General features: G+C 41.6%; 1 protein-coding gene across 3 annotated transcripts in view; it reads right to left on the bottom strand.

Moving 5' to 3' along the window:
• Window positions 1–14,127, bottom strand: part of SORCS1 (sortilin related VPS10 domain containing receptor 1) — a 505,695-nt gene that overhangs the window by 248,353 nt on the left and 243,215 nt on the right. For all 3 annotated transcript variants that reach the window (XM_048505303.1, XM_048505304.1, XM_048505302.1), the window contains exon 3: window positions 12,649–12,748. In XM_048505303.1, the coding sequence (XP_048361260.1) occupies window positions 12,649–12,748 (100 nt within the window). The remainder of the gene's footprint in view (window positions 1–12,648; window positions 12,749–14,127) is intronic.

Raw genomic sequence — 14,127 nt, 5'->3', positions numbered from 1 at the left:
GCAGGGCAACCAAAGCAGGGCCTCTGATGATGACAGGAATACCAGATAAAATGATGTCCCACAGACTTTACTCCAAAGACTTTACATAGAAAATATGGTGAACTGTAAATCTGTATTTATACTGGTGGCCAAAATCATGCTGAGGGCTCAGAACATGCAACTATTATTCATTTACACATTTCTATACCAAAATTACATCTTTTCCTTTATTACCATTTTCCGACCTAATGGTGCATCCAGATCAACTGTTCTCATTCTTAGCTCTATCTCCCACACCCATCTTCAAACTTTCATCATGCTGTAAATATCTTCTCCTCTTCCTTAATCTATCAGACAGCTATTTCAGTACTATTCAGTACAAAAATCCATAGTAAATGTTGATGTACTTTAGTTTAGAATAAGTTTTTCTGAGGTCAGAAAGGGCTACTGGAGGGAGGAAAATGTGGAAAATATCCAAAATCCTCAATCTGTGGATGGTGGGATCCAACCATATGATTGCCTAATACTAGATAAAAGGTTGGCATCATGGTTCTTCTCTTGTAAGATTTTCCCATGGAAGGCATCATCCAGTGGAAAATTCCTTTTAGCGGAAAAGTTCCATGGGATCTAACCCATTGAGACTAACATGATTTTAAATTTGACTTGTAAATTTAATTCAAAGGAAATATTTTTCTATTTCATTTTATGTCTTGCCTCTACAAAGCTTCTGCCTCACTTTAGGTTCTGTCTTTGCAAAATGTATAGAGTTATATAGGCTTAGATGAAGTAACAAATGTGTTTTCCCAATTTTCCATATTTTTAGTGAATAACAGGTTTCTATTCCCCCCGACCTCTGACCCCTCAATTAATTCTGTAACCCCCCCAAAAAACTAGTATTAATCAAATTTTTATTACAGACATAGACCAGGACAGACCATCATAAAGAAATAAAGGATAGTCTGCAAATCTTGAAACACTAAGCATAAATACGAAACAGGGTGAAAACTTAAAGGAGGATAGGTATATGAAGACACAAAAATTGTTTGAGGGTTACAGCTATCAGGTCACTAAACCTACTGTATTGTACAGACCATCCTGTGATATGTTTCGAGTGCTGATACACCGAACTTGGCCACACTGAAAGTTATATCAGGACTGGTGACAGTAAGCAACATCAAGATATAAAATTGTTCTTTATGACCTGGAAATCTATTCAACAGCAGCAAAATACTAATATTGACAGTGGAAAACTGACAGTGGAAAAGCACATGTTCTAGTGTTTCTATGTGCCCAGATCCAGAGGGGCATTTTTTCTTCTGTTAAGGAGTCTTCTTGTATCAGCCTTCCAGGACAGCAGAGGGGAGGGCCTGGTACCATGCCAGTTTAAAGGTTCTCCATTGTTTAGGCCAGTGGTTCTCAACCTTCCTAATGAGTGGTGGGATTCAAAAATTTTAGTAACAGGTTCCGATGGTGGTGGGATTCAAACAGTGGCATAGCGCCAATGGGGCTGGGTGGGGCACGACGGGGCCATGGCCAGGAATTCCGGGGGCAGGGCATTCCTGGGTGGGGCTGTGGCAAGGACGCAGGGCGTGCGCACCCCAGGTGCAGTTCCCCTTTGCCTCACCTCTAGATTCAAATAATGACTGTTTAAAGTATTTAAAAGCAATATACCGCATGATAGTGTATTATTTCTTTTTTATATAATTATATTGAATTTAAATAATAACATGAGTAAGGAGAGAAACCAAAAACTGTTTACAATTGCTAACATATTACAAACATCTAATTGCCTATCTCTCTCAACCCCCCCAACTAAAACATCCTATATTGCCTCCCTCCTTCCCATATTTCCCTCCCTCCCTACTTTCTACTTCCCCTTCAGATTCCTATAACTACTTTATCTATTGCACTTGAAAGAAAACTAGCAGAGGGAGAGATCCAAAATCCTTAATCTAAAAGAGTAGTTTAGACTCCTCTCTTTCCAATATAAATTTCAAGGGAAAAAAAGAAAATGAAATTTTTTTACCTATAATACTTTACCAACCTTTATACCAATGAACAAAAAAATTAGAATTACTATATATTGTATTATTTCATACAGTTCATACACACGTGGGGGGAGTGCCACGGGGGGCAAGGGGGCTGCAGGGGGCCCTGGGGGAGATTTTGCATCCCCCACTTGACGAGATTTGTTGTACCCAGGGACAGAGATTACCCCCTTGTCCCTAGTGGAGTTAATCATTAATAACCGATTCTCCGAACTGAGAAAATTTTAGTAACTGGTTCTACTGAATAGGTGCAAATAGGCTGCATCCCACTTCTGTTCGTAATGCCACGACCCTTTAATACAATTCCACATGTTGTGGTGACCCCACAACCCTAACATTTATCCATTTTACAGATGGAGAACATTGATGCAGAGAGTCTTAGGCGACCCCTGTGAAAGGGTCATTTGACCCGCAAAGTGGTCCCGACCCACAGGTTGAGAACCGCTGGTTTAGGCGCTTTGAGATTAATTAAGTATGCCATGGGAGAGACTGAATATATTTTAGATTCACTGGCAATAGGCTGGATAATTGGCTAAATCCAGTTGATGCTCTAAATCTACCATATGCTGTTTAAACTGTTTCAGCCTGTTCATAGCCCTTGCGGAATAAAAGTTGTGGGGAAAAACCCAGATTAAGATTTTGGTTACAACTGCCTACTTCCATTAGATTGAAAATTGTCATTCAGAGTCACTGGAGCAAGGCCAAGTGTATGAAAAAGTAATCTGAGTCAGTAATTAAGTGACCCTTGAGCCACTCATGGATCAGATGAAGCTCCTGAGGTGTACTTGGCTGAGGTTTATTTCGTTTGTCAAGTAGTTTTTTTTGTTATCTGCTGCTTGGGATTTTAAGGGTTCTTTAAGTGTTGCTGGTAGACAGACGTCAGAAGAATCACTATTGTATCTTTTATTTGTTTATTTATTTATTTCTTGAATTTGTAGACCGCCCCATCCCCGGGGGGCTCTGGGCGGTGCACAACAATATTCATTACAATCAGTAAAATTATTAAACCAATGAAATCTATTAAAATCTATTAAAAGCAGCGGTCAATACAAAGATATCAGGCACCCCAAAACCCAATTTAATTAGAGGCCTCCCTAAGGAAAGGGAACGGCCGGACTCCCCTCTAAGAGGGTAGCATATGGTGGTCATCGAATATAGAGAGAGGGGGGTGCACATTTCAGTGACTGGACACTCCAAAGGCCCGGTGGAACAACTCAGTCTTACAGGCCCTGCGGAACTCACCAAGGTCCCGCAGGGCCCGGACACCTGGAGGAAGAGTGTTCCACCAGGCCGGGGCCAGGTCTGTGAAAGTCCTGGCCCGTGTGGAGGCCAGCCGCATCATTGAGGGGCCAGGAACCACCAGCAAATTGGCCTCTGCTAAGCGCAGAGGCCGAGTAGGGGCATATGGGGTAATGCGGTCTCTGAGGTATCTCTGGTGGAACAAGGATCAGAGAAGTGCGCTTGCAGCTTCCTACATGATGGAGTCAAGGAGGTAGTAGATACAGCATGTTGGAGCTGGACCTCCATATCATTATCAACTCTAGGGTGTGCCACTATGGATTTTTATCTGCTTATTTTTCCTTCAAATTGATAAGCTTTGTGTCAATAGATTTGTATTCCTTCCTCAAGAAAAATGTTGTCTCGTCTTTCTTGATCTGGCTGTCATTTTTATTGTATCTAGGAAGCTGATTTGTATTACTCTTATTTGCAGTGGTTAGGATCTTTCGTCACTCTCCCATTGGTAAGGTCACAAATTGTATCCTCCTTAAAGACTCTGAAAGTTCAAATACAGTGAATCTGCCTTAAATATTTGCTCATCTGTATAAGTCTTGTGGGGATGGTTTTCTGGGTAAAACTAAAAAAATGTGTATAAATTTTCATAAATGTGATAGATAATGAAAGTCTTTCTATTCTGCTGTTCCAATTTGGTAGTTTAGGAGCTGAGACAAGGAGATCATTATAACTTTATGGCTATTCCATCTATGTGCATTCTGTTATATTTCCAGGAGGAGCTGTTTCCCCTCCCCCCTTTTTTTGTAAGCAAAGGTAGTCATTTCCATCTGCACTATAGATGGTACATTGTTGGTGTGGCCAGATTCCATCTCTATTTCAGCCCCTCAGAAAGAGTATAGATCAAAGCTGTGCTGTAAGTCATTCACCTTGGCTGCAATTTTATCATAGCAGTATAATAATAAAAGTTTCTGCAGACAGTAGGCAGACCTCAACTTCAGGTTGTGTGTTGTATTTTTGGGGAGTGCAGTTGGCTTGTACCCGGAGGTTATCACCACAGTCTCCCTGCTCTGGGGAGTGATTTGGACTGAAACTTTGAAGGGTTGGCAGTGGGAGGAGGGAATTCTGTCTTCTTACTAGCCTCTGTGATGCCTTATTTCCTGGGGGAATGGAGGATGCTGAACCTGTAAAGCCATTATTCACATTTTATGCTGTCTTTATGGAGGGAAGAGAGGAATCAATCTTCATCTGTTTCTCTACCTTGCTGAATTTATGAATCAAGGTATCATTGCTGGGACTGGTTCGGGTTCTCTTCTTACCCTAAGGTGGCATTTTTTAAGCCTTGTGGACTGGGCCAAATGAGGGTGAAATCATTAGGAGCTCCTTTTGTGAGCTTCTGAGCAACTAGTAATACTTTGTCTTAAAACATGTAAAGTGGATAGTCTCACAAGGTATAGTGCTAAACATATTAATCATGCCTTCTAAGTATAAAAACAAAAGTGCTGAATGATGCAGGCATCTGTAATCTATTCATTTTATAGAGACACATTGTACAGAGCAGCAATTAAAAATGAAAGGTTCAGAAGATATAAAAGCAAAATTTAATGCAGCTGTGGAAGACAAGCGAAAACAAAACCCTGGTCCACAGGATATAATCAATATCTGATGAGAAGACATAGTTCTATTAATAGCATGGAAGTGCTGGCAGATACTATCAACTGAAGTTTTATTAATTAACTGGAGATGCAAAGATACAATGGTGTTGGAAGAACAAGGGACAAATGTACTGGCTCTTTGGAAAGAACAAAGTGTGCAATTTATGAGTCTACAGCATCTAAATTAGCTGGCAACTCTATGACCCAACAAAAAGTTTTCCTCTAACCAACAATAATTCCCTTCTCCCCTTTCTGTTTTCATATCACTAATAACATTTTACTTGTTCCCACTAATTCAAAAATTAGTGGAACTTTTAACATTAAAAGCACACAGAGTTGAAAAAGTTATGGTGGCCCTATGACCTTCTAAATATTTTACTGTTAACAGCCTTAATTAGGACTTGGAAACTCAGGGCTGTGGCTTTCTTTATTGAGTAATTCCATCTCATGGTGGGTCTTCCTTTTTTCTGCTGCCATCAACTTTGGCATTACTGTCTTTTCCAGTTTTCTCATAATGCGACCAAAGTATGATAGTTTCGGTTTGGTCATTTTAGCTTCTAGGGATAGTACAGGCTTGACTTTATCAAGAACCCACTAATTTTTGGTACCCATAAAACTTTTCTCCAGCATCACATTTCAAATATGCCAGCTTTCTTCTTGTCTGATTTCTTCACTATCCATTTTTCACACTAATACACTGTAATGAGAAAAACTATATTATGAATTACCTTGATCTTGGTCACCAGCAACATATCCTTACACTTAACAATATTTTCAAGCTCCTTCATGGCTATCCTTCCCAGTCGTACAGCCCCACCTTCCCCAAAGTGTTTTTCCATGGCACCACCCTACATAATCCCAAACCCAAAAAAGCAAAAAGGAAAAAAATTCAGAGAATCCCCCATAGGGGATAATGGAGATACATCACAAAAAAGTGGCATTTCTGATGCCAGCTCAGCCAATGCACAGGGGATGTGGGGCAATGGAAGCCAACTAAGGTCAGCTCCCCCCTTCCCCCCCCCAGCAGGCACCCAGAATGCCCCCCAGCTATGCTGGCACAGGTTTTTGTGCCAGTGGGCATAGGGTCAAGTTTCTGGTTTGGGTGCTGAGGAGATGTATGGCACCCACCCACCAGGGAAAGTTGCTTCTCTGCTGCCAGGGTGGGTATGCCCAGATTGAGCTGCCCATCTCCTTGTAATTTTTTTATTGCAGTTTGCCTTCCTTGGCAGTAGGGACTGTTTTTTTCCTAAAGAATGAATCCCTGTATAATAATTTGAAAATATATGTATAAAGAAAACATGTGGAAACCAATCTGCGGGCAAATATCGACAAGCAAAGGCTCTCTCAACTCACAACTTCCTTAAAATGAATTCTTTCTCCAGTCCAAACATGACTGTTAAAACAATAAATAGATTGTCACTGATTTGGGAAATTCCTGAGGATTTGAGGGTAAAGTCTGGGAAGGGAAGGGGTCTTAATGCAGCATAATATAATGCCATAGGGTCCATCTTCCATAACAGCCATTTTAACCTGGAGATCATTTATAATTCCAGGCAAACTCCAGCTACTACCTGGAGATTGGAAACCCTAATTGTCACATGTGTGTGGGGTGGGTGGGGGTGGGGGGGTAATATCATCATCCACCCTTTGTATGAACTTCTGCATTAGAAATCCTTGTTAAATTTTTGCTCACTGGGGTGCTCACATAATTAAAACTTTCCAGGCTTTGGGATGCATTTTCTCTTCAGGATTTTGTCCAATCCTTTTTAGTTCACTACTGGAAGTGCTTAAAAGGCAAACAACTTTAAATACAATCTGGCCTCTGTAGATGTGTTTCTAACATCTTAATGAGCCTTTTTCTTTCCAATGAATTTGCCTTCATTCAGAATGAATAAAAATGACTGAAGGCTTCCTAGCATTTTATCACCATCCGTTATCTTGTGCATTTTTACTAAGTTTGAACATTACCTTTAAAGCATATGAGGCATGAACATCTGAATACAAGTTCTGTGCAAAAAAATGAAATAAACCTTGCAGTTTTGTTGGAATGATATTTAGGCAAAGATCCTCTATGTGATTAGTGATGTTCCACATGGCACAGAAGATATTATTTAAATAAATTATTGTTTTCTCACCCCTGGATAACTTCAATGAAACATCCAGCATAAGTATACTACTCTGATGAAAACAAAACACAACCTAGTGTACAAGTTAGCATGATGGTTTTAATGGTTTATGTAACTTAAGACATATGGTTAACTATGTCTGCAGATATGCATAGAAGATCTGTGTGGAAACCTGATTTGGTACGTTGATCGTGTTTGCTGAACCAGGGCCCTAGGCATCAAGCTGAGTTACTTAAAAGGCTACTCTGAGCCATTTCAAGGGTTGTGGTTTCATGAGGTTCTCATGAAACCAGCAACAAGCCAGTCATCTAGAAAGACCAATAACTCTGTAAACCATTCTATTCAATAACCGCAAAGTCTGTTGGAAAAAGACATAATCACAACATGATGTAGCAACTTCTCAACCTTGCCCTATTCGTTAACCTGGGAAGGGTTAAGTAATTGCCTTAATCAACTCTGGACACTCTTATAAGCATTGACTAGATAATACATTTGTTTTGTTTCTACTGTTATGGCAAAAAAAACCCTTTGAAAAGGGCGCATCTACAAGGGGTATGAACTTTGAAGAAGCTGCAACAGTTTTCACCGCACTGGACTATCACCAACTGTGAAGGTTATTTTCTGCCACTCTTTTAACATATGAAGCTGTTCTTAAGCAGCTAAGTCCACTAATATATTTTTTATTCAGTTTGCAAATATATATATTTGGAAACCTGAACTGAATGAAAGGTCACTGTACAACCTGAAAGGATTATGCAAACTTTAAAGGGGAGAACTGTATTCAGCTGAATTAAACTATTTCAACCTAGAGATGAAATCTTTGGTGTGAATTGGTAGGATCTGAATATTCCTCTAAGAAACTGTTTCCCACCTGTGGATTTGTACCCAAAGTGGGTCATGACGTTTGTGCAAGAGGGTCATGAGCCAGCCCTCTCTAATGGTCACCCCTACCCTTTCCTTTGTTCTCTTTTGTATTCTGGAAACAAAGATCAGGCCTTCGAAACAGTATCTTCCATGTCATACACCAGTTGGTATTTTTTCTTCGCCACCCATATATGTTGATTAAATAGAACATATTCTGATGGTTATTAGAGTTTCTTAGAATCTATGGGGGGGATTACAGGGGTACTAAAGAAGGACAGGGTGATCAAAGGCTGGAATGTAACCTCAAATGCCAAGGCTGTGTATGTCAGAATGCTACTTTCTTAGGATTTACAGCGGGGGCAAGCTGTACCATTTGTGCAATGTTTGATAGTTTCTAAAAAAACATTTGGTTGATCTTTGTAGAAAACAAAATGCTGAAGTAGATGAATTGTCAAGGTCATAGCTTGCCTAGGGTCCCCCAAAAACCTTGTGCCAGTCTTGGGTTGGGCTCTGTACAAAGTGAATTTGGCCCTATGGATCACCGTACCTAAAAAGCTGGAAACTACTGCTCTAAAAGTCTGGTTTTATTTTAAACTGCAGTACTAGATGGGTCATCTACTATGCAGTGGACCAGAGCTGTAGCCAGGTTCCAAAGTTAGGGGGAACAAGGACATTAAAAAAAAGGCATCATGACACATACCAAGTAGTGGTGTGGGACAAAGTCTGGGGAGGAAGATCCCAGCCCTGGAGTGGGGCTTGGGCTGGAAGCAGGTGATAATTTTTTTTAAAGGCACCACTTTTCAAAAATGTGCCCAAGGGGAGCAGTTGCCCCCCTTCACACCCCCATTAACTATGCCACTGGAGTAGACTGTTTATCCACTTGATTTGAGAAAATGCCGCTACCCAAGTGTGTGCCGTGCTTCTTTGTTTCCAGTGCAATAGATTATCATCAACTTCAGCTTAGCCAGCTGTTGATCTGCACATCACCTATTTTAGGAGTAATCAGTATAGAATGTCTTTTTGCTAAAATGTTAATTACCTTGCACAGCTTTTTCAAACATGATATACCTTGATCTTCCTTGTAACATACTGTATCAAGGACAACTAAATTGAGCTATGATGGTTACATGAAGCTTCTCATACAGTTCAAAATAAAATAAGAATGAAGACACAAAAACATATTCTTGACAGTCTCCTTTTGCTTATCTGCAGGGTACAAATGCAGGGAATGCTCTGGGCACCTGGGTAATAAATATTAGAGATTGTGAGAAGGGACAGGGAGAAAATGCATGGAGAAGTAAGAGTGAAATGAAACATGGTAGGGAGAAAGGAAAACTATTTAGTTGAAACAGAAATGCCCTGGACTAAGACACTGTTTGGGATGCTGTGATAGTAACCTCCCTCAGTGAGGGAAGTGGCTTTGAAGCTATTTTTGTGTAGAGATTTAGAGCCCCATCTGGAGGGGGAGGTGAAAAATCCAAACTTCACATACACGCTACAGGGGTCAGTGCTATCAGTCACAGACCAGGAAAGGGATTTGGGCGTCTTAGTTGATAGTTCCATGGGAATGTCAACTCAATGCATGGCAGCTGTGAAAAAGGCAAACTCTATGCTGGGGATAATTAGGAAAGGAATTGAGAATAAAACTGCAAAGATTGTCATGCCCTTATATAAAGCCCTGGTGCGAACGCACTTGGAGTACTGTGTTCAGTTCTGGTCGCCACATCTCAAAAAGGATATCGAAGAGATAGAAAAAGTGCAGAGAAGGGCAACGAGGATGATTGAAGGATTGGAGCACCTTCCTTATGAGGAGAGGCTGCAGCGTTTGGGACTCTTTAGTTTGGAGAGGAGACGTCTGAGGGGATATGATTGAAGTCTATAAAATTATGCATGGGGTAGAAAATGTTGACAGAGAGAAATTTTTCTCTCTTTCTCACAATACTAGAACCAGGGGGCATTCATTGAAAATGCTGGGGGGAAGAATTAGGACTAATAAAAGGAAACACTTCTTCACGCAACGTGTGATTGGTGTTTGGAATATGCTGCCACAGGAGGTGGTGATGGCCACTAACGTGGATAGCTTTAAAAAGGGCTTGGACAGATTTATGGAGGAGAAGTCAATCTATGGCTACCAATCTTGATCCTCCTTGATCTCAGATTGCTAATGCCTTAGCAGACCAGGTGCTCAGGAGCAGCAGCAGCAGAAGGCCATTGCTTTCACATCCTGCATGTGAGCTCCCAAAGGCACCTGGTGGGCCACTGCGAGTAGCAGAATGCTGGACTAGATGGACTCTGGTCTGATCCAGCAGGCTAGTTCTTATGTTCTTATGTTCTTATGCTGTTGGAAGCAGTGCATGATAGTGCTGGCAGATTTGTCGTCCCAGGGCACTTACTCTGGCAGAGGGGCAAAAGCACTGGCATGTGGCTGTATCAGCCTTCCCCAGCACTGAGACGTGGCACTGAATTCGGCACCAGCATCCAAGTGTCCCTGCTGCTTCCAGGATTGCAGCAGGGGTAGGCCAGGGCTGGGGCTGGGATGAGCGAACATTAGTCAGCTCCCTCCCAGCCATTTGGCACGGTATGCCAGCAGCCGAAAGTTGAGACTTACCGGTAAGCCACCCTTTTTGGTTGAATAAATCTATTAAGCCCACTGGGAGTTTCTCAGCAGGGGGGAAGCTTTCATACTTTTAAAGCCTCCCCACACCACTGGGAAGCCCTTTTGGGAGTGGAAGGGCAGCATGGTTGTGGCACCGCAAGCAGCTGCCTGGACTCATGGATGGGGCTGCCCAACTTTGACTATACCTTGATGCACTATATTTGAATTCCATGGATCATTTCTTCCACTAATTACCCTGACTGTCTAATAGGTACTTGCCTTTCTTCCTGATTCTAGGTTTCTGCTCCACATGTGCAGTCCCAGTTAGATTCTGCTCCAATTTGTACAATTGGGAGTTGCCATATTTCTCACCCTGGAAGGTGGGTTCTCAGATCTTCTACTTGCTCCGAGCCCAGGTCCCCTCCTGCTGTTAGCTCATTCACCCTGCACCTCTGTCACCTTCATGATTCAGGCCTTGGTATCGTTTGTTGTTGTGCCTGCTTTGGCCTTGGTTTCCTGACCTACTGTAAGTTCCACCACTGCAGCTTATGTTCCCCTTTCGCCAGCTGACCTGTCTGGAACACTTGTATGTAGTCCACTTGTATTGTCAGATTCCCCCCTGAGCACAAGCAAAGGATGAGGGTGGAGTTGCCAGATTAAGGTTGGGGAATTCCTTGAAATTTGGGTGTGGAGCCTGGGGAGAACAGGGACCTCAGTAAGCTCAATGCCAAACTCCACTCTCCAAAGTACCCATTTTCTCCAGGGGAGTTGATCTCTGTGGTCTGAAAATTAGTTGTAATTCTGGGGGATTCCCAGGTCCCACCTGGAGGCTGGCATCCCTAGTCAATGTCCTCACACCCCTTTCACTCATTCATTTTTATTTCTGGGATCAATAAAGGTGTACAACTGATTGCCAGTCCCTGGGAACCTACTTTCTCTCAACAACTAGCATTTGCTGTGACATTAAATGTTTATTGCCAATGTTAATTGCTTTGCTTTACTGCTTTGTTTTAACCCGGCATTTTTATGAACCACAGTGTATCACATACCAGCCAAAAACATCCAACTAAAATGTAATCTCCAATCAGTTTCTGTCTCTGATGCCAGCAGAACTTTATTACATGTTGTACACTTTATTAAAAAAATATGAATACTGGGTTTTTTTCCTCAAGAAAAATGAATTGACCAGGAAAGGGGAGGAAAATTCAGTCAGCACCCATGCACCTTGTTTAGCATTTCTTGCTTCATACATTAATGTTAAGGTCCTGTCTTAATGTTTTAGCTGCTTTCTAACTCTAAGATATGGGAACAAAGTTGCTCTTGATCTCAAGTAACTTTTGATCGTCCTTATTTTTCACAAGAGCTTTTGATTCTTCAGCCATTTCCGCATGGCCACACTCGGGGGTGCATCAGCGTATATGATGCACGAACGGTCCCGATAGGGGTGGGGAAGACGGCGCAGCCTGGACAGAGGCTGCACTGTCCCCTGAATGCCTTACCATCCCCTCCTGGCTTCCGGCGCATCACACAGGCCAGGGGACACGGCCCCCCCCCTGCCCTGCGTGACAGCTCTAGAGTTGCAGGGGGGGCGAGTCCCCTAGCCTGTGCGACGCACCAGAAGCCAGGAGGAGATGGTAAGGTGTTCAGGAAGGGGGGGGGGTAATGGTGCCTTCCAGCCGCTGCAATTCGCACGCCAGCGGTTGGAAGCCGCTCAAGGAGTTGCAATGCAGCACGCTGGCCGTGCAAACCCCTCCCCAGGGACGCTGTTTTTAGTGTCCATGGGACGCTGTATTTCGCGCGTGCGGAAACAGCCTGAATTGGGTTTACCCTCAGCATGGTGAAAACTACCATTTGCCACTGAGGCCACTGAGAAATGGTGCTCACTCTCAGCAAAGAAAATGTGGTTTAAATAAAACATAAATCACATGAAACTGATTAAGTAAAAAACTGATTAAGTAAAAAAAACACATCATCATAAATATAGAATCAGGCAAAATTCAAGACAGTTAAGGGCAAGCTCCTCAACTTTGAGCATTTGTGTAAAATAACATGGATGCTGCCAACTGTATATGAATAATAATAACCAATAAAGAGAAACATTACATCATGCTGCAAGAGAACTATATTTTTTTCAGACTGTTTTCTCTTACCTTGCGCTTATTAGTTGGACAAACATAGAGGTAACTCAGAATAGTCTTCAGGCCCACTTTCTCATTTAGTTTTTCATATGTTGTTCCATAATCAGTTGACCTGTAATTTTAGAGAACTTTAGTAAGTAAGCATAAATACCAAGGCAAACATCAGATGCAAACTACTTGGTTGCTTTCCAATTTAAGACATGTCTTGTGCTGTAAAATAGCTCTCTGGAGCTTTTGAATGATTCGTGTAGCATATAATGATGCTTAATTATGTACACGTGCCACCATGTGAGTGGTTAACATTTGCATTTAAATTGGATTAGAAAAAATTAAAATGGCATCCTCCCAATGCCATTCCGAAGTAAACGCCTACCATAAGAAATGTTAATCTAGCTCCAAGAGGTGATGGCTATGTGTGCCGTAAATGCCAAGTGTCAAGGCAACAAAGGCTGAGTTATTTCTTCATGTGAGGCTCAGCTGCAAGATCTCATTGAGATAAGACAGAGAATTCATTTCAGGAAAGGAAAATGCTACCTATTCAGGATGTTTGTTCAGTAAAGGAAAATCATGCTGGGAAAATGCTGCTACTATGTCATCTTAGCATCTCTTGCTTCCACATTGTCCCGTTTCTGCAGTCCATTTGACTGTATTTTCAGTTAGGACATATAAGACTGCAGTTATTATAGGGGCTACTTAGGGCAATGGATTTCTTTTGCTAAATGTCCAAGGATTTGAATACATGATTTGATGTATCTGCACTGCAGCATCAGCATTTGAATTAACAAGACACAGTTTTGGAATGGAAATTTGTTTAATGTAGTGATTTGTATCTTGTAGGCCACTGATAAGATTTCCTCCTCAAAATGCACTAGTAACTTATTATTATTATTATTATTATTATTTATTTAATTTGTATACCGCCCGATCCCCGAAGGGCTCCGTACTTACTCCGTACTTACTCCGTACTTACTCCGTAATTTACAATTATTATAAAAGATCATCTGTCACTATCCCTAAAATTGGATTTGGAGTATACACCATTATTGTCCATTGTTTTTGCTCCTAACATCATAGCAATTTGATTTTCCTCTACAGGGATTGGATATTTCACTTGTTTCCAGTGCCAGGATCCACTGGGTAACCACTCTATGCATAATAAGGTGGAAATGTGGTTGAATGCTGAGAAAGTAGAAGAGATTGTATCGCTTTAGGTTGAAGGTAGGGTAACACTTGTATCATGCTCTTTTCCTACTATGCTGTCTTTTTAAATATTTGCAAGGACTTAACAGAAGGCAGCATTACCAGGGGAATCCCCATGAAGTCTACAACCTCAGAAGTCTACAACCTCATCTCATTTTGCTCCATGTGCCCAGTTGTAGGAAAGTTTGGTTCTTATGGCTCTTTTCTTAGGGAATCAAGCATGGGAGAAATTCATTCTTCTTAATGTTTTGCAGTGGCTGAAAAAGGTGAAATCCTTGTCTAGTAGCTTGA

This window comes from Sphaerodactylus townsendi, linkage group LG08 (genome assembly GCF_021028975.2).
Source record: "Sphaerodactylus townsendi isolate TG3544 linkage group LG08, MPM_Stown_v2.3, whole genome shotgun sequence".
Lineage (NCBI taxonomy): Eukaryota > Metazoa > Chordata > Lepidosauria > Squamata > Sphaerodactylidae > Sphaerodactylus > Sphaerodactylus townsendi.
This window is presented reverse-complemented; position numbering and strand designations above follow the sequence as displayed.